This window comes from Protomyctophum bolini (assembly GCF_963924005.1).
Source record: "Protomyctophum bolini genome assembly, chromosome: 11".
NCBI classification, from domain to species: Eukaryota; Metazoa; Chordata; class Actinopteri; order Myctophiformes; family Myctophidae; genus Protomyctophum; species Protomyctophum bolini.
Genome location: NC_137872.1, coordinates 39,980,885 through 39,999,260, shown reverse-complemented (window position 1 = coordinate 39,999,260; position 18,376 = coordinate 39,980,885). Strand labels below are relative to the sequence as shown.

Sequence of the window (18,376 nt, the reverse complement as noted above, 5' to 3'; positions counted from 1 at the left end):
AATTACACTATTGGACTAAGTATCAGCAATAACATTTACATCTTTCTTGTGTCCGATTTAATGTAATGCCCACAACATGTAGTCTCTGGTTGAGGTGAGGATCGAACAATTGGTTCACTGTTTAAAGGACAACTTTTTTTTTTTTTTTCAACCAAGGTTCATGTTTTAGGTTGTTATTAGAAAGTGTATTTTTTTTTTCATTTGCTGCTTTCTTTCGTTTTAGCCATTTTAGACAGGGGGGAGGGGGCATTCGAACATGGGGCTAGTATTTTTTTACAAAGTATTATGGCAATTTATTTTTGTATTATTTACTATAGTCCTACTAGACCCCAGGAAATTACATCCGGCCCCAAAAGATAGCCTACTGGGGGGAAGCCACACTGTGTGTCATAGGCTCAATATGTCAGTTTGACACATTCAGTAGATCCCATGATCTTTTGTGGCCTAATATAATTTATTGGGGTCTAGTAGGACTAGAGTAAATAATAAAATAAATCGCTATAATATTTTGCAAAAAATAATAATACATATTTAGCCCCATGATCGAATGCCCCCGCCCCCCTGTCAAAAACGGCTAAATACCCTAAAAAGATAGAAATCAGCAAATGAAAAATAATTAACACTCATCTTTTACTTTCTCTAAAAACAACCTAAAACATGAACCTTAAAGTTGTCCTTTAAGGTGAAGTTAACGTGCACTCTGGGAAAGTCCTGCATGTATAGACTGACACCATGCTAGACAGGAACGCAAATGTCACATCCGGTGGTAAGAATTTTCTATGGCTGCCAATGCAACTGGTCCAATCCTTAATCACATACGGACAAACATTTATGCCGATAATATCTAACTTGCGGAGGTAGCGTGCCTTGTCCACAGGCAACAGATCTTTCAACATATGGCAATACATTTGATAACCGCTACTCTGCGCAATATTGTTTTGGAAATGCCGCAAATTGCATTTCAGTGAACGAGAGCAAATCACAACTTCCCCTGGGGGTGGGCGGGGTCACAGCTTGAAACCTTAATATGCGCCGTGGTGTCAGTCTATAATATGCTTGCATGTTATGGGCATTATAAGCATTTTTTTGTTATATGGTTGTTCGTAGTTTGGTTTACATAATAAAGTTAAGCCACATTCACCTAGATAAACGCAACATTACAAGAAAAAGTTGCCGAAACACTTTAAATGTAATAAGATTTATTAACATTTATTTACAGAAACAATAACGGATATAAAAAAACATTTATAATGCATACATGGAAGCAATTGAGATACTGTAGCAGGGTATAAGGACAAAATAATAAAATAAAACCCACACTAACTAGAAAATCTAAACTCAACTGGTCTACCGAATCAAACAATAATAGCCTCCCTAACTGACAACAAAAACAGGAGAAAAAGTGGAAGCTAAATAAAGGGCAGAGAACACTTTTAAAGCAAATCCTTGCCATTACCGAGACCAATATAACAAGGCACTTACTTGTGCCAACTATTCAGACACGATGAACTAAAAATATTATGGATGCTGCAATGGTAAACAACGTTTCAACAATGGCAACAGCTAGCACCAGTCCAACAAACATTGTGGCCTAGCAAGGAGGACCGGTTCTGTGGGTTTATATATACTGTACAGCAGACAAGCAAATGACATTCAGGTGTGGGTGGTGGAGGCAGAGAGAGCATGGCAGACCTGAAACCCATGGAAAGAGACAGCTCTCTTCCAAAAATAGGCCAGAGTAAAATCACTAAATCAGTGCAATGGATCAAACAGCATGTTTTTAACGTTACCTCACCATAGAATGTTCACACTATAATACAATCATGTGAAATCTGTGAAAATTTCACTCTGGACAAAGTATCAGCAATAACATTGTCTTTGTGTCTGATTTCATGTAATGTCCAGTATATTGAGCTGGTTGAGGAACACGGTTCACTGTTTAAGGTCAAGGTGAACTTTCCTTATTATAACAAGCTAAACGAGACATTTCCAAAACATGTCTTGAATTAATTAATTTAACGTACACTGTGGCAAGGTCCTGCATGTATACTCTTGCATGTTAAGGGCATTATAAGCAATTCTATCTCGCAAGCATTTGTTGTATAGCCTATATGGCTGTTCAGAGTTTGTGTCAATGATCTGAAATATTGATCATGATAGCCTGAATCTGTACAACATTTACGCATTGGCATTCAGTGATTACTTTCTAGTTGAAGAAATAAAATAATAATCCCATATTTGCTACTTGAAAATGGATATGTGAGACTAATGGGCACTGAAAATAAACAGCGTATGCTGTGTTCTGTTCTTGGTTTAGGTAATAATGTTAAACCACATTCACCAAGATGAAGTTGTCATTACCGAGATCGAGATGGCATTGTCATCTAGCCGGTTTATTGCCCCGGAAGCTACGACCGCTGCCGAGTACTACGACCTCAGTTCAGACAAGAGGACTTTAGGAATTTAAGCATAAGCGCAGGAATAGAAACAGTCTGCTGTATGATGCGTACATGTAACTATTGTTCTAGTCTTTGGGGAAGGCAAGATTAAATTATGCCTTTCATTGTTTGCTCAATTGAATGTTCAGTGCAACAGGTCCTCTGAACGTAAATCCCAAGTAGAATGTGATGTTTTCATTACCAGAAGGCACTGAAGGCACATAAAGAGGGAGGATACTGAACTTATTTTTCTTTGGACCTTCAAGGTACACGGTTCCATCTTCTGTCCACCCAGACACACATTTCAACATCTTAGCAATCTCTGGCATTTTCCATGCTTCACCGCTGTACCATTTCATCCGTTTTTCAGAGACTGAGAGCATCTTAGTAATCGTTTCAACCTTGGTTTTATGGACAATTTTGTCCAATCCACTACCATTGGTGAGAAAGAAATGTGTGTAAATTCTTCTCTTTCGTGGAGGAATGTCCTTAATTTTCATCCCATATGATCTTTTCAAGTGTTCCACTGCCGTTTGAACAATTCCGTATTTGGTTTCTCTATCGTGATCTGTGTCATTGTCCTCTGGCCAAAACAGCAAGGTCAGCAAGAAAAGTGCACTAGGGAAACATCCCCTTTTCTCAGTTGGGAATTGCTCACTGAGTGTTCGTAGATCTTTCAGAGCAGCTACCTTTTGAGACCGAGGAGATAGGCAATTCAAAGCTAGATTGGTTGCTATGTAATTGCAAAGATCCATTTGTTCAAGCTTGGCCTTCAGTGGGTTCCTTGGGTACAAAGAAAGGATGGACTCAAGTATTCCAACTGCAGCAGTTTCTTTCAGTTCAGTCAGTTTAGCAAGGATGCATGTGATATTGCCTCCTCCAAAGCGGTAATTAAGCATGTGCTTCTCTAAATGAGTCAGACTGTTTGGATTTGACCGACACCGCTCCACTGTGTAAGTGTCTGAGAAGTAGTTCCCATACTCTTCAGATTTCTTCCCCAACCATGCCAAAGGATTTTTTATCTTCATCTCTGACCATACAATGGTGTCCTCTTCATCTTCATTGATGTCTTTCTGGAAGAAGCTGAGTTCCTCTGAGATCCATTCAAAGGCTTCCTGCACTGTCTTCTGAAGACTTTTTAAACGATCATGAAAGCGCTCCCAAGGATTTTCAACTATTGCAGGGATGTAGTCTGTAACCAAATATCGCATGCATTCGGAATGACCATTGTGTGCGTTGGAAAACACATCCAATGAAGACATACATTTCAGCAGGCTTAATCCAACCTCAACCTCAGCATAATATCCTGAAGCGTTCATAGTTCCTGGATCTTTATTAGCTGCCTTCTGACTTTCTCTGAAGCACTCCATGGCTTTCAATGCAGTGTCCACAGCATCTGCTCTATTTTCTGCCGTCTTGGGTACTTTTTCAAGGGCTTTACACTTGGTTTTGAACCATTTGCTGAACACGAGACCTTTTGTGTGAAGTATGTAAGAGTTGTTGGGCATCTGCTTGGCTGCCTTCTCTGCCCAGTCTTTAGCCGCTTCAAACCTTTCAATGGTATAATGAAGGCGAGCAAGCTGCTGTGCAAAAAATGCATCTTTTTCAAATCTCTGGTATGCTTCCGTGAGTAAAGCAATCGCCTTTTCTGGGTGTTCATTATCACGCACATGCTCTATGAGAAGAGAGAAAAAACTATCCGTTTTATCCCCTTTGCTGATTCTGCAACGCCCAATGAACAATGCTCTCAAAAAACCCCAATACTCTTCCTTTACGAATCTGTGCTCAAAAAGCACATTCTCATGGAGAAGATCCATTGCCAAACGACTTTGGCTCTTTTGGTCTCCAAGAAGCTGTTGGAGGATTTCTTTGGCAACCTTCTGGTGGATGATTCTGACTGATGCAATGTAAGTCTTCTCATTGCGTAGGTGTATAAAGATCAGTTTAGCTTGTTCACTGAGAGCTTTCTCAAATGTATGTCGGCGAAACCTATCCATGTGGAAGGTTATTCTAAGCAGAGCTTCACAGTGGGACTGAGAAATGAAAGAGTTTTGGACATATGTGACAGGTGCCAGCAAAAAGTGCCTCAACTCGATTTTTACAGATTACATATTATTACAGATTATTAAAGTACAGAATGTAAGCTTTCATATGATGTATCATTCAATGAAATTGGAAAATAATTGAAGGAGATATAACCATTTTAAAATGATTGGGGCCTTTCACCCAAAGCTGAGAAAAGTCCCTTTCAATATTCACAACATTTTTAACACCTTAGAGCTGGATAGAAGTGGGTGTGACAATGGGAGGGACAATAGGTACTTAACTCCACCCACAATGACCACCTTAGAACGTTTTAGCTGTCAACAGAGCCAAAGCCAGTAGAACAAACAATGCAATTTGTAAGGTGCCCCAATAAACCCTTTTGAAAGTACTAAGTATTAAATACTAAGTATAAGTATTCAAGTATTAAATACTAATTTAAGTGTTCAATTTCACTTATACACTACCTGGTTGTAAATAGCTGCAGTAGACTACACCATTTTATGCAGGTCTATTTCTTCTATTTAGTGTACATTTAGTGGATGTGGCTTACATCCGGTCTAAAGCCCACCCACTGTATGCGCTGATTTCCATACACAATCCGTATCCTCCCCTCACCGGATGTTGAATTAACAGTACTAACGGCCATATATTTGACGATCTTTTACACAAAACGACATTTCCTTTTCACTTGATACCGTTTCGTAGAGACGGCCTACACAAACGATCTATATACAAAATGAAAGCCCGAATTTCGTAGTTTATATAGTATTTTGAATTTTTTTAAATGAGCAAAAAATGAGCGAGTTATGATTTAAAGAAAAGACGAGTTATTTTGGCTCTTTGCGGCTGGAGGAAAAGAACAAGAATAAGCAACAACACTCTTCCATGGATGAAGCAATATAGCACTAACGGGCAACGTTTCACATGTATTATTAGTTTTATACATTTTAGGAGTGAAAACATGTGTTTAGATGCTTATGACAACATCTCAGCAGTTAAGACAATGTCCCTCTGTTAACACACGACACACAGACAGCTAGCTAACTAGGCTAGCTAGCTTTTAGCCTGTTGTTGTGTGATGGTGGAAGTCTATTCTCCAGGCTGGGAAGCGTATTTGAGCGTGTAGCTACGTGGTTTTGTTTATTTTCCTGTAAAGTTTAACCCAAAAGCTCCTCCATACTATAGCCATGTAGAATAATTCTGTGTTTATAAACACACAAGCACGCTAATGGGCGGTGACCAGAGCGTGAAACCTCAGGACAAAGAGATCCCAGGACCAATCGAAAACAACATGCAAATCTCAGAACTGCGCTTCTCTCGGCCCCAAAACATTGTTAAAAAACAAGCCTACTTTGACATATAAATGTATACGTTTACTTTGCCCAAATGAACAATCTGTTGTAATAAAAACCTTCTTCAACATGCAAACTGTGTTAATATGAAAAAAAAAGAAAATCACATAAAAAAAAAAACGGTTTTATTTTGACCATTTAGACCATTTCATTCTGGCGAGTTGAGGCACTTTCAGCTGGCACCTGTCACATATGTATTAAGCAGTGCCACATAGAGAATGAGGCGAGTGACAACAGATTCAGGGTCAATGCCTTGAAGCAAATGTGTCACAAATGACCTAACATACTTTGAAATAGTTTCATTTTTGAATTCTTCACTCATCAAGACAAATGTCAAGATGAATTCCGGCTGATACTGTCCCTCAAGAATCTTTCGTTTTTTAGCAAACTTCCTCTTCTCTACAGGAGAGAGATGGTGAGTGACAGAAACATTCTGTAATGGAGATTCTTTGCATTTCTTCTCTGGATCATTAGATCGTCTGCAGCTCAACAAAATGAAACAAAGTGTTCCTTGGTGGACTTGTTTGGTATTAATGGCAAACTCTAGTTCATTCTTCAGATCATCAAGATAATCTTTGTCTGAATCTTCAATGAGGAGGAGCACAGGAAGACATTTCTGAAAGTCCATTTCCTCATGCTCTCTCAGCTGAACTGCATGTTGTGTGACAACAGAAGCAGGGTATGATGGCTTCACCACAGCACATCTGAGATCTTTCCGGTTGTTCCACAGCAGTTGCCTTGCCACAGTGCTTCCACCACTACCTGGCTGATGGAAGATGTTGAAGATGCTCACAGGATTCTGATCAGTATCTTGTTTCAAGGTATCACTGACAAGTTTAGAAATGTCACGATAAGCATCCCTTTCAATGATCTCTCCAACATATGCCTTCTCAGCAAGCCAAATATTCAACCAAGCCACTCTTCCGCCATGGTAGAACTGGCGTTCAATGTTGGCATTTTCTGCTTTGATGAATTCTTCACTTGTCTCATCACAGTGATTGCTACTCAGAATTTCAAGAGAATACATCCTTTCTTCTTCGCGTGTTTCAAGAACACATTGCCCCTTTACAACCGTGGGCAAAAGTTTGGTGGCTCGTGACGATATTGGTTGGAGTTGCTGCAATGTTCCATCAATGTGGCTCATTTTCATCCCTACAACACTGAAACGGTCTACATCTGTTGCTTCACATAAACACTCAGCAGAGCTTTTCCACTTCTGAAAGTATTCCTCAGATTCAGAGATGCAAATTATGTCATCATGACCTTCCATATTAGCAAAAAACTCATTAAAAGGTGTGCAAGAGTGGTTTCTCAACTGGAGATGTGAGAAGGAAAAGCACCTGGAATGGTGCATTTTCCAATATCTGTTTACAGATCAAGAACACAGATTCCTTCAGGAGAGTCAATTTGGTTTTGTTCCAAGTCATTTCATCACAGGTGCTTTCATTTCCTTTGTAGTCAGTGCGGCCATTACAAAAGATCCAGCTTGTCTGCTCAAACAGATGCAAGTGGCTTTTAAATTTACCGATTGTACCACTTGGTATTCTGTAGTTCTGCATAAAATGCAAATTTGCAGCATGGTGCTGAAGGAATCTACTGCATAGTCCTGACTTATTTGAGTCTGGGTCAAAGTCAAACACACAGAATATGTTCATGTTGAGTAGCCATCCAATGCTGCAAAGATCTTCTGGTTTGAATCGGTTTGTGACAAGTATGTACCATTTCTCTTCAATGAATTTTTTGCCACTGGTAAAAAGCATTGTGAGTTTTCTGCCTAGATCTTGGCGAATGCCCGGTGTATGAAAAGACTGACCATCCTCAGCTTCCTTCCTTTGAGCATCCCTATCTCTAACTCTGTGGTAGAAGTCACTTTGATCTTTGTCAATCACTGTCTCAGATTTTGAGCCCACCCTCCGGTAAATTGTACCTTTCTCAAATTGGACTTTGTTGGCCTCCTCTTTGAAGTTTGGTAGGGAAACTGAATACACTCTGCCATTGACAATACTTACGGATGGTACAATGTCAACCTCTATTACATAGCTTTTCTCACTACTTGTGCGATCAATCACTTCAATGAAACGGGGTGGACGTATACATTTGCGTACATGCTCACTGTCAGAGAGAGTGAAGCTCCTCTCAATGTGATCCAATGCATCTACATACATGTCTTTTTCTTTCACAGGGACCCCAATGATCTCACCGTGTGTGTACCCTGCATCATCTCTGCTGTCCATCACACCAAAGTGAATCGTGCCATTTGATCTCATATTCATACAGCCAGTACCAAATTTGAGAACCTCTTTGGCAAATTTAGCTTGTAATCTTACGCGGTCCAATGTAGCAGCTGTAGCAAAGGACTTGTATTCATGACAAGGATTAATCAGATCAAAAACACCAGACTCAGGCTCCAAAACCCTGTGTTTTACATACGTAAAATCACTGCCATCTTTGTCGAAAGGTCGTGGTTTGCAGTCCTCCTTTGAGGTCAACACACAGACAGAATGTTCCTGGCCAGTTTGTTTTTCACCTAGCACACCTTGATCTGTCTCTACAATATCTACAGGGTGAGCTTCATTTCCCCCAGGAAGACATTGACCGGATTTCTGTTTGTTTTTCTTAATTCCCTTTTCACTTTTTGGGACACTTAATTTATTTTGCTGACCTGGGGTGGTGTCAGGGCCTTTAATAAGTTCATCTCTCTTATTGATTAGCAAAAGGGCAGGTCCTGATTTCATACCAATCTCTTCCCTTAAATAGTCCTTTGTCAGTGTGAGGAGAACTGGTCCATTAACGTCTTCCTCGTGCAGTTTCTTGACGTACTGTTCTTTGACTCCGACAGTTCTTAGCCAGGAGCTTACCTGAGATTCTGTCCAGTTCTCAGGCTGCTCGGGTTCACCAGCTGTAAGGCAGAGAGACAAAAGAACAGCATTGGTTGTTTGTTGATACCAGAACAAAATACGTGCGAGGTGAAAGGGACAATCAGTTGAGATGATCAATCAATACAGGAAGTTACTGTACTTTCTGAGAGAAAAATACTTGAATGTGAGTTTTCGCATTTTCCCATATAAGTCGATTATAATGATTGTGAAAAAAGGTTTTCGTTACGACCTCCATAATATAATGGTCAATGCCAATGAAAATACAGAGCGATTGGTGGCAGTGAGTGATTCCATAAAGGTAGCTCTCCACCGAACAGACTACTACAGATTACTAAAGACTGGCAGTCCAATGAAGTCGCCTGATCAGTCGGTTGGAAGGTGGTGAAAAATAGCCTATGGCTCAACAACAAGCCCGCTGCTATGCGATGGTTGGGAAGCTTTCGACACGTCCCAACACTTACCACCCCTGACGTCATGCAGTAGAGAACTACCTTAACAGTGTGTTATCTGCCCACAGATGCACACATTCACTAACAGTGTGATCTCTGGTAACTTACTTACCAGAGTTCTGTGGCATCGCCTGTTCCGGAGAATGGGTAGCGGTGTCCTCCCTAGGCAAACTCTGAACACAAACAGAAACACAGATACACTGTAATCGTGAGTCTTTAGGACGCACGCCCGCACGCATGCACTCACGCACGCACGCTTAACTATAATGAATGTATACTGTATACTTTCATGCCGACCTACAAGTTCACAACACGTTGCAAGGCGCCACATTGCGTGAGCTTCTATGTCTGCTATTTCTAATACTCAACACTGCCATACGACAAAGCACAAATCTAGCTTTACACAGCTGTCTGCGTCTCCTTCTAATCAACATAGGAACAGAGCTCAGAGTCTGCTACGTTCACTTGGTGTTATGATAAACAGAACCGGCCCGGGGTTTAAATGATGCGACAGAGTCACACAAATAGTTTACTCATGCCCACTTCATTGAATGACATCTCTGCATGATAGAGTAGTATATTATTTAGTAAACTATAAAACAGGAACAGATCGTAGTAATGTAACACGGTGTAAATTGTGTAATTATCAGTAGCCTATATTCTTGTGACATTACTTATAATATTGCTATGGCCATTTCTCCAAATATAATCCTGTCGGTCAAGGTGGCCAGGGCCAAAAAGTGTCTAGTGGGAAAACCCTGCCACCAGCTAAGATCCACTGAATGTTGTCCATCACTGCATGGTGGTGAGCTAGCAAAACGAAATGCCTGGTTTACTGAAGTCAGATAGAGGCAAATCAAAGTAACCTTACCTCTGCCACAGATCTCGATTCCCGAGACTTTGACACCTCAAGTGGTGGTGAGCTAATTGGTCCAATACTGTGAAGGGCGGTGATGGGAGGGGGATAAGCGGAGGGAAAGGGACAACAGGGAAGGAAAGATGGCACATTTATAGTCGATTAATGCAGTGATTAATGGAGCACAATGGAAACAAGCTTTGGCTTTTTGTCTATGACCCATTTTGTTATTATTACTAATATTATTTTTAATAAAACTGTAGAGATTACCTGTGGCTGAAAGTGAAAGGTCTTTGAGAGGACGCCGTGTTGGACTCAGCCTTCTGGGTCTGTCCCTCTGGCCCCTCCTCCTCTCCCTCCAGAGGGCTCCTCCCCTTCTCTCCCGGATCTGTTGCAGCACAGAAATGTAACACAGTCATGCTAGTCAGTGACCCTGTAAAACCATGGGTGTACATTTAACCCTCAAAAGCTTGAGTATCCATTGGGTTGCATTTGTAGCTCAGTGTTTATCAAAACAGAACTTGTCTTAGTAACATAATATTGTGAAGACAACATTACTGTAAACTAACAAAAATGATATGATACTAATGTTGGATATTATGTAGTTGATGCTAATTTAGGTCCCTGCACACGGCTGGGATAAGGATCAGCGTCTCCAAATCTGAGGCTTTGGTTCTCAGCAGGAAACCGGTGGATTGTGCAGTCCAGGTAGGGAATGAGGCATTACCCCAGGTGAAGTTCAAGTTCAAGTATCTCAGGGTCTTGTTCACGAGTGAGGGGAGGACGGAGAAGGAGATCAGCCGGAGAATCGGAGCGGCAGGGGCAGTATTGCAGTCGCTGTACCGCACTGTTGTGGCGAAAAGAGTGGAGCCAGAATGCAAAGCTCTCTGTCTACCGAGCAATCTTCGTTCCTACTCTCATCTATTGTCATGAAGTGTGGGTCATGACCGAAAGAATAAGGTTGCGAATACAAGCGGCCGGAATGAGTTGTCTCCAACGGGTGGCTAGCATCTCCCTTAGAGATAGGGTGAGAAGTTCAGTCACACGGGAGAGACTCAGAGTAGAGCCGCTGCTCCTTCACCTGGAAAGGAGCCAGCTTAGGTGGTCCGGGCATCTGGTTAGGATGCCTCTCGGGCGTCTCCCTAGGGAGGTCCTCGATGCACGTCCCACTGGGAGGAGACCCCGGGGCAGACCTAGGCGCAGATGGAGGTATTACATCGATTCACTGGCCTTGGGACGTCTCGGGATCCCCCAGGAGGAAGTCACTAATGTTGCTCTGGAGAGGGAAGTCTGGAGCTCTCTGGTGGAGCTGTTGCCCCCACGACCCGACTAGGGATAAGCGGTTGAAGATGGATAGATGGATACTAGTCTCTGCACACTGCTGCGTTTTTCGGATTTTCAGCTGCGTTTTTCCATCGGTTTTCCGCAAAACACGTCCAGTGCAACGACCTTAACTGTTAGAGCTGTCTTGATTACAAAATAAGTTGAGGTTTAATTGTCACACAATTAATTGCGATTAACGATTTGAGTTTTTTTGCATTCAACATTTGAATGTTACAATTTGTCAAAATTGCACAGAGAAGATATGACAATATAAGATATTTATAAAATAATGTTATTATTATAATGTTTTTGCAAAAAAATAAAGAAATTGTGGAAATAGTTGATCCACATCTATTTCTGTTATTTTTGAAAAATGTATGAACATTTTTCAACATGGAAATGATTGACGATAACGCAAAAAATTGTTGTGATTATCTCAACTAATTGCAATTAGGCGATTATGTAATAATTGTGAGAGGCCTACTAACTGTTGCAGACTTCCATTTGAGCATGCACGACTGTTCAATTAGATTCTTCAATTAACGTATGGGAACATGAGCCTGCTCCAAGTCTTTGGTATGCACAGTGCGGCATAACAATGCTCAGACATTTGATTTTCCACTTCCGCTAGATGGCGCTGTTGTGATCTGAGTAATCTCAGAGTTTTCTCAGAGGGACATACGGAAGGAGAAGGGTTTCCAAGTCGGTTCCAGATCATAAAACTGCAAAACAGTTTGATCTACTTTAACTACTGCTTATGGGGGATGTATCACCTTAAAGGGATAGTTCAGATTTGTTTTACTTAAGCTGTATAAAATGCTTGCCATTAATATAGTGATTAGAACTGTATTAATTGATTGCCCGAGTCTCGCGGTGGGAGTTCCGCTCTGGTTTTGGTGAAATATCAAGTAGTTCCGGTCATTTTGTGGGGTGCACTGGGGGGCACGCATCTTAAAAGTAAATTAATCCACAAAACTAACGTAATTTGTATTGTTGACCTATTTCTAAAATATGAATGCAACTTTTGTTAATTTTTAAACCTACTATCACACGGAACTATGTTTTTTGTGTCCATATCACTAGGCCCAAAAAATAGTTCCATGTGATAGAGGGGTAGGTCAACAACAATACAAATTACGTTAGTTTTATGAATTCATTTACTTTTACTGCATGGCCCCCACCAAATGACAGGAACTGCTTAATATTGACCAAAACCAGAGCAGAACTCCCACCACGGGACTCGGGCAATAAATGAATACAGTTGCAATAGTATTTCATACAGCTTAACCCATTTAGACCTGAGGCCGATTCTATAAAAAACAGTATTCTAAATACAGTTTTCTGAAAAACCTACACTGCAGTTACTATACGTCAGTTGTGCTCAACCTTTTTCATGTCAAGGACATTTTCATATTTTTTTCAAAAATAGCAGATCTACAAGCTCATATGAGCTTGTATAAGATAATGCTTAAAACACCAAAAGGGGTTCCTGACCGTCCAGGTCACCGTCCTAACTAAGGTGACATCCATTCCTACGCACATCACATGTCTAGTTTTGCCCCTGCGGGCTGCGAGCATATACCTGCCAACTCTTAAGACTCCTTTGACCATTTCTCCTGCACTACTCCTGTACCAAGTTACCAACCCATGGGTCAAAGGCCCATATACCGCCCCACACACCTCAAAGATTGGCCTCCAGGATGGAACCTACCTAGGTTCCATCCTGGAGGCCAATCTTTCCGGTGATAAGATGGCCACCAACGTAATCAAAAAAGTCAATCAAAGAACAAGATTCCTCTACAGGATCTCCTCACTGGTCGACAAAAACACCTTGAAGACCTTAACAGGAGCCCTTGTACAAGGTTTCTTTGACTATGCATCCACCTCCTGGTACCACAGCACCTCAAAGGCCCTTAAAACAAGGCTCCAGACCTCCCAAAACAAACTGGTCAGGCTCCTACTTGGCCTCACCCCCCGAACCCACCTCACCCCTGCCCACTTTGACAGGCTGGGATGGCTTAGGGTCGACGACAGAGTACAGCATCTTGCAATGGGTCTGGTCCACAAGATTAGATACACCACCAAGATACCCATGTACCTGTCTAAATACTTCCTTAATGTAAACGAAGTCCACACCCACAACACCAGAGGGAGTGCAACAAACCATGTACAACCCAGATTCGGCACAAACAAGGGACTAAATTCTTTTCGCTCCTATGCGACCAAAATGTGGAACGCCCTACCAACAGTCATTAAGACATGTGAATCCCTTGGCTCCTTCAAAACTGCTCTCAAAGGGCACCTACGGATGGCTGCAATTCGAAACTGGCCTCTGTAAAAGCTGAATTTGTATCTGGATTGTACTATGTTTTTGTATGGACGTGGTGTTGGGTGCCTGCACATATGCACACATGGCATCAACGCATGGTGTTGTGTGCAGGCGCCCTACACTCTGTCTTTGTACTATGGATTGTACTATGTTTTTGTATGGACGTGGTGTTGGGTGCCTGCACATATGCACACATGGCATCAACGCATGGTGTTGTGTGCAGGCGCCCTACACTCTGTCTTTCGTTTTATTTTCTTTTATCCCCCTGTTCCCCTCACTGTATATATACTTTTTTTCCCTTTTCGCTTCCTATATGATGAATTCCTGTTCTGTTCTTTAACTACATAGAAGTGTCTATTTGTTTGTCTCTAAATGTTTTGATGAATTGAACAATGTGGACCCTGTTGTAAACAAGTGTAAGGCTTAATTGGGTCGTCCACTCACAGTTAACAGTCTTTGTATTGAGTTTGTGCTTGAAATGTACTGTAATTCTGCAAACTGTTAATAAAGATTTCAATCAATCAATCAATCACTGATATGCAGCCAAGGCCATGATAACATTAATGCATTGGGTTTTTGATATGCCAAATGGCCCTGGCAGTATTTGGCAGGTGTGAGAGCTCTCTCTCTCTCTCTCTCTCTCTCTCTCTCCATGCCACGCCATTTAAAAACCCTCGAGTGCATATATATCGATGCTCTGCGTCAAAGTAACGGAGCTCCTCTTTTTTGTCTGCCTGAGAGCATATAGTTTATTATTTAAGTTCTGTAAACTGAAAATGTTATATGGATGAACCACAGTGCCTAGTGTAGGCTAGATTCAGAGACAGTTGATTGAGTATACTGTTCCAAATCCTTATGCAAACAGTTCAAGTTATGTTGCTCTCTGTGTTAATAAGAATAATAATATGAATTCATAATTAATAATTATTTGTTGATTTGTTAAATAAACAGAATACTACAGGTATGTTAACAAATGTATATCCGCTTTCTGTCATTTATCTTTCCATTTCCACAACAATATACAGGAAAACATAGCATATTTTTGACATAGTTCGAATGGTGATTAATCATGATTAATTAATTTTTAAGCTGTGATTAATCTTATTAAAAAATGTAATCATTTGACAGCCCTATAATTTTATTCAGGGTACCTACACAACCATGGAGAGTATGGAAAAGTACAGAATTTAATTTGAGTAATTTCCAACTCTGGATAAACTATGGAAAAAAAAGAAAAGAGCATGGGAAAACAATGTATAGACCTACTTCCGGAGGTAGCAAGACCTCTCGCCCTTGGCGAGCAGTCTGGGCAATTGGTCTAGGCGACTCGCCAAAAGGGGAAGTCCACTCGCCAAAAGGGGAAGACCACTGGGCCCGGGGCGAAATGTCTTCACCTTTTGGCGAGTGGACTTCCCCTTTTGACGAGTGTTTTCTTCACTTTCAGCAACTGCAGCCTTTGCTAGCTACTGTGCTAAATCCGTCTTTTATATGATTTGATCAATCCATGACATCCATGCGGGTGAAATCCGTCGTTTATATAATTTGATCAATCCATGACATTGTTGTTAGAAGAACAGCTCAAATATTGAATGTGAAGAAAAAGTGTAGTACAAATCCTGGTGTGATCTTCTTAAAAGTGGAAGGATCATAACACACGTCTAAGGTATTTTTTCCCCTGACTTTCTGTTGGTAAAGTTGACTCTTTCACATCAGTGCACGGCTGATTCAAGCCATGCATTTAGGGGTAAAAAGGTACCTAACACACGTTGGTTAGAAAGGCTTCTTCACACACACACACACACACACACACACACACACACACACACACACACACACACACAGTCACACACAAAGCAGTAAAACATCGCATTTATCAACTTTTCGCTGCGCGCCTCACAAGGCTATTGGATTTATTTGTGCTTCGTCTTTGCACAATGCACGTATAGGTAGGCATACATTGTGTAGAGCTGATCTACAGGCTGACAATGTGCCCCACATAATAGCGTATTCTTGGGACTGCGTGTGTGTGTGTGTGTGTGTGTGTGTGTGCGTGGCTGACGGCATTGCTCTCTCCACTGTCTTTCTGTGAGTCCCCGATGCACTATATAATTTGAAAGTGATCATGATCAACTCGGGACGGTTGTATCTTTGAACACTCACAGACCAGGGGGGTCATCAATCATCACTGCATACTGCAGCCTGCTCCACGTTTTTTGGGGGGGATTTCGGAGCTGCAAAATGCAAGAAATAACGCACTTTGTGTGCAAACTCCTCGGTGCGCCTTGGATATGAGCGCCTTGGAATTGGAGCGCAATGGAAATGACTAAATGAGCATGCTCAGAAAGTCCAGAATGAATTTACATCCGAAGCAGTCGAGTAAATTCGAGTGGTAAGTGGTGGTAAGTCGAGTGGTCTTCCCCTTTTGCCGAGAAGGCTTCACTTTCTGGGGCGATTGGTCTTGGCGACTCGCCTCGGAAAGTAAAGACTTCTCGGCAAAGGGGGAAGGTCACTCGCCAAAGGTGAAGTGCACTCGCCGAGGCGAGAAGTCCGGTATTCCTTCCGGAGGAGACTATTACCCCTATATTCTGTTTCTAACATTTATACTTTTTCAAAATTGATCTTACAAGCTGTGTTTGTTCTTCCTTTACACACGCTATGAGAAAAGTAAACAGGCTATATTTTCTGCAACCTAGCCTATAGTATTTGTTCCATGGTTGCCAGTTTGCCACTCAATCAGTAGGCTAACATCAGTAACATCATCCAAATTGCAAGGGGCCATCATTGGTCATCATAATAAATCATTAATGTAGCCTACTTACCCATTATAACTTCCAATGCTTGGCTACAACTTCACCACAGGAACAGATTGATCATGAAGATGAATCTAATAAAAGAGAATGTTACATTTAATTCAACAGAGTTGGAGAGAGAGAGAGAGAGAGAGAGAGAAAAAGAGAGCTACAAAGAAAGAGTGGCGCTGTCAGACAAGACGGGGCGTTTTCTTTTCTTAATACCAAACGAAAGTGTTGTAATGCAACAATAGTTTATCGTGAATATAGCAACAGACCAGGGGAGGCGGCATAGATAGACATTATAGACCTGAGTCTGACAGACAAATATTTGAACAGCAATATTTGAACAGGTGCCCTAGCAGCAGCCCACTCTCTTCCCCGCTTATTAGTCGCGCTAAATGTTAAGTTGTTGTGAGTTGTGACAATGCAATAACAAAACATAAAAAGTTTCAGTAAACCAAAATATCGATAGGCATACATAATTAATCCTACTTACCATGATGTGCAAGTAGCTGCCTACACTTTTACACTGTTGTTGTGATTTGTAACTTGTATAATTAAGGAGAAAGATGCGTCGGCGTCGACTCGAGTGTATACACAGGCAGTCCTTATCAGAATACCAACTGAGCCACAGACGGCAGCGTCTAGTGAACAGTTCTAATGAACAGTTTTAAGACTTCCGGTGGACGATCTCTTCAAAATAAGAGTACCCTCTAGAGTATGAAAAAAAAGTTTCATTTGCACATTAAAACTACAAATTAAGCATTTAAATGATGCTATATGATGCTAGAAGACACACATTATGTTTCTGTGTAAAAATAAGTAATTAAATAATAATAATAGTAATAATAAAGTCATCTAAATGCATAAATGCTCATCACTGGAGTGCATGGACTTTATAAAGTGGACACTGGACAAAAGACGGCTCCGCGAGGCAACTATCTGGACATACCCACGCGTCCGGGGAGATGTCCTCTACCACCCCACAGTCTCCGCTAAGCGGGAGAGGTGTAAAATTCAGAGCAGCAGAGCTTCTACTGGGGTCAATGCAAAAAAAAATACCGTTTCCGGACCCAGACTGGACACTGGACAAAAGACGGCTCCGCGAGGCAACTATCTGGACATACCCACGCGTCCGGGGAGATGTCCTCTACCACCCCACAGTCTCCGCTAAGCGGGAGAGGTGTAAAATTCAGAGCAGCAGACCTTCTATTGGGGTCAACACTCAAAAAAGTGCCGTTTCCAGACACAGAATGGACACTGGACAAGGAGGCCTCCGCGAGGCAACTATCTGGACACACCCACGCGTTCAGGGAGATGTCCTGTACCACACCCCAGTCTCCGCTAAGCGGGAGAGGTGTAAAATTCACAGCAGCAGAGCTTCTAATGGGGTCAATGCAAAAAAATGTACCGTTTCCGGACCCAGACTGGACACTGGACAAAAGACGGCTCCGCGAGGCAACTATCTGGACATACCCACGCGTCCGGGGAGATGTCCTCTACCACCCCACAGTCTCCGCTAAGCGGGAGAGGTGTAAAATTCAGAGCAGCAGAGCTTCTACTGGGGTCAATGCAAAAAAAAATACCGTTTCCGGACCCAGACTGGACACTGGACAAAAGACGGCTCCGCGAGGCAACTATCTGGACATACCCACGCGTCCGGGGAGATGTCCTCTACCACCCCACAGTCTCCGCTAAGCGGGAGAGGTGTAAAATTCAGAGCAGCAGACCTTCTATTGGGGTCAACACTCAAAAAAGTGCCGTTTCCAGACACAGAATGGACACTGGACAAAGAGGCCTCCGCGAGGCAACTATCTGGACACACCCACGCGTTCAGGGAGATGTCCTGTACCACACCCCAGTCTCCGCTAAGCGGGAGAGGTGTAAAATTCACAGCAGCAGAGCTTCTAAT

At 41.9% G+C, this 18,376-nt stretch overlaps 2 protein-coding genes across 2 annotated transcripts; both read right to left on the bottom strand.

Annotated features, from left to right (window-relative positions):
• Positions 1–1,234: 1,234 nt before the first annotated feature.
• On the bottom strand, positions 1,235–4,495 carry LOC308324167 (sterile alpha motif domain-containing protein 9-like). The gene has a single exon (XM_080776127.1). The coding sequence runs from the start codon at positions 4,433–4,435 to the stop codon at positions 2,561–2,563; it is 1,875 nt and encodes a 624-aa protein (XP_080632253.1). The 5' UTR covers positions 4,436–4,495; the 3' UTR covers positions 1,235–2,560.
• A 2,479-nt stretch (positions 4,496–6,974) lies between these two features.
• Positions 6,975–17,054, bottom strand: LOC308324168 (sterile alpha motif domain-containing protein 9-like). The gene is made up of 6 exons (XM_080776128.1): positions 16,961–17,054; positions 16,492–16,556; positions 10,291–10,408; positions 10,036–10,102; positions 9,277–9,337; positions 6,975–8,735 (listed from the first exon to the last, which is right to left on the bottom strand). Exons 2-6 carry the CDS (start codon positions 16,493–16,495, stop codon positions 7,123–7,125), a joined length of 1,863 nt encoding a protein of 620 aa, XP_080632254.1. The 5' UTR covers positions 16,496–16,556; positions 16,961–17,054; the 3' UTR covers positions 6,975–7,122.
• Positions 17,055–18,376: the final 1,322 nt, after the last annotated feature.

Excerpts from the sequence above, each read along its gene's own strand:
- LOC308324167 (XM_080776127.1), bottom strand. The coding sequence starts at position 4,435 with ATGGATAGGTTTCGCCGACATACATTTGAGAAAGCTCTCAGTGAACAA.
- LOC308324168 (XM_080776128.1), bottom strand. Across the intron at positions 9,338-10,035 it reads AATCGAGATCTGTGGCAGAG|AGTTTGCCTAGGGAGGACAC; the intron begins GTAAGGTTACTT and ends GTTTGTGTTCAG. Across the intron at positions 8,736-9,276 it reads GGCGATGCCACAGAACTCTG|CTGGTGAACCCGAGCAGCCT; the intron begins GTAAGTAAGTTA and ends TCTGCCTTACAG.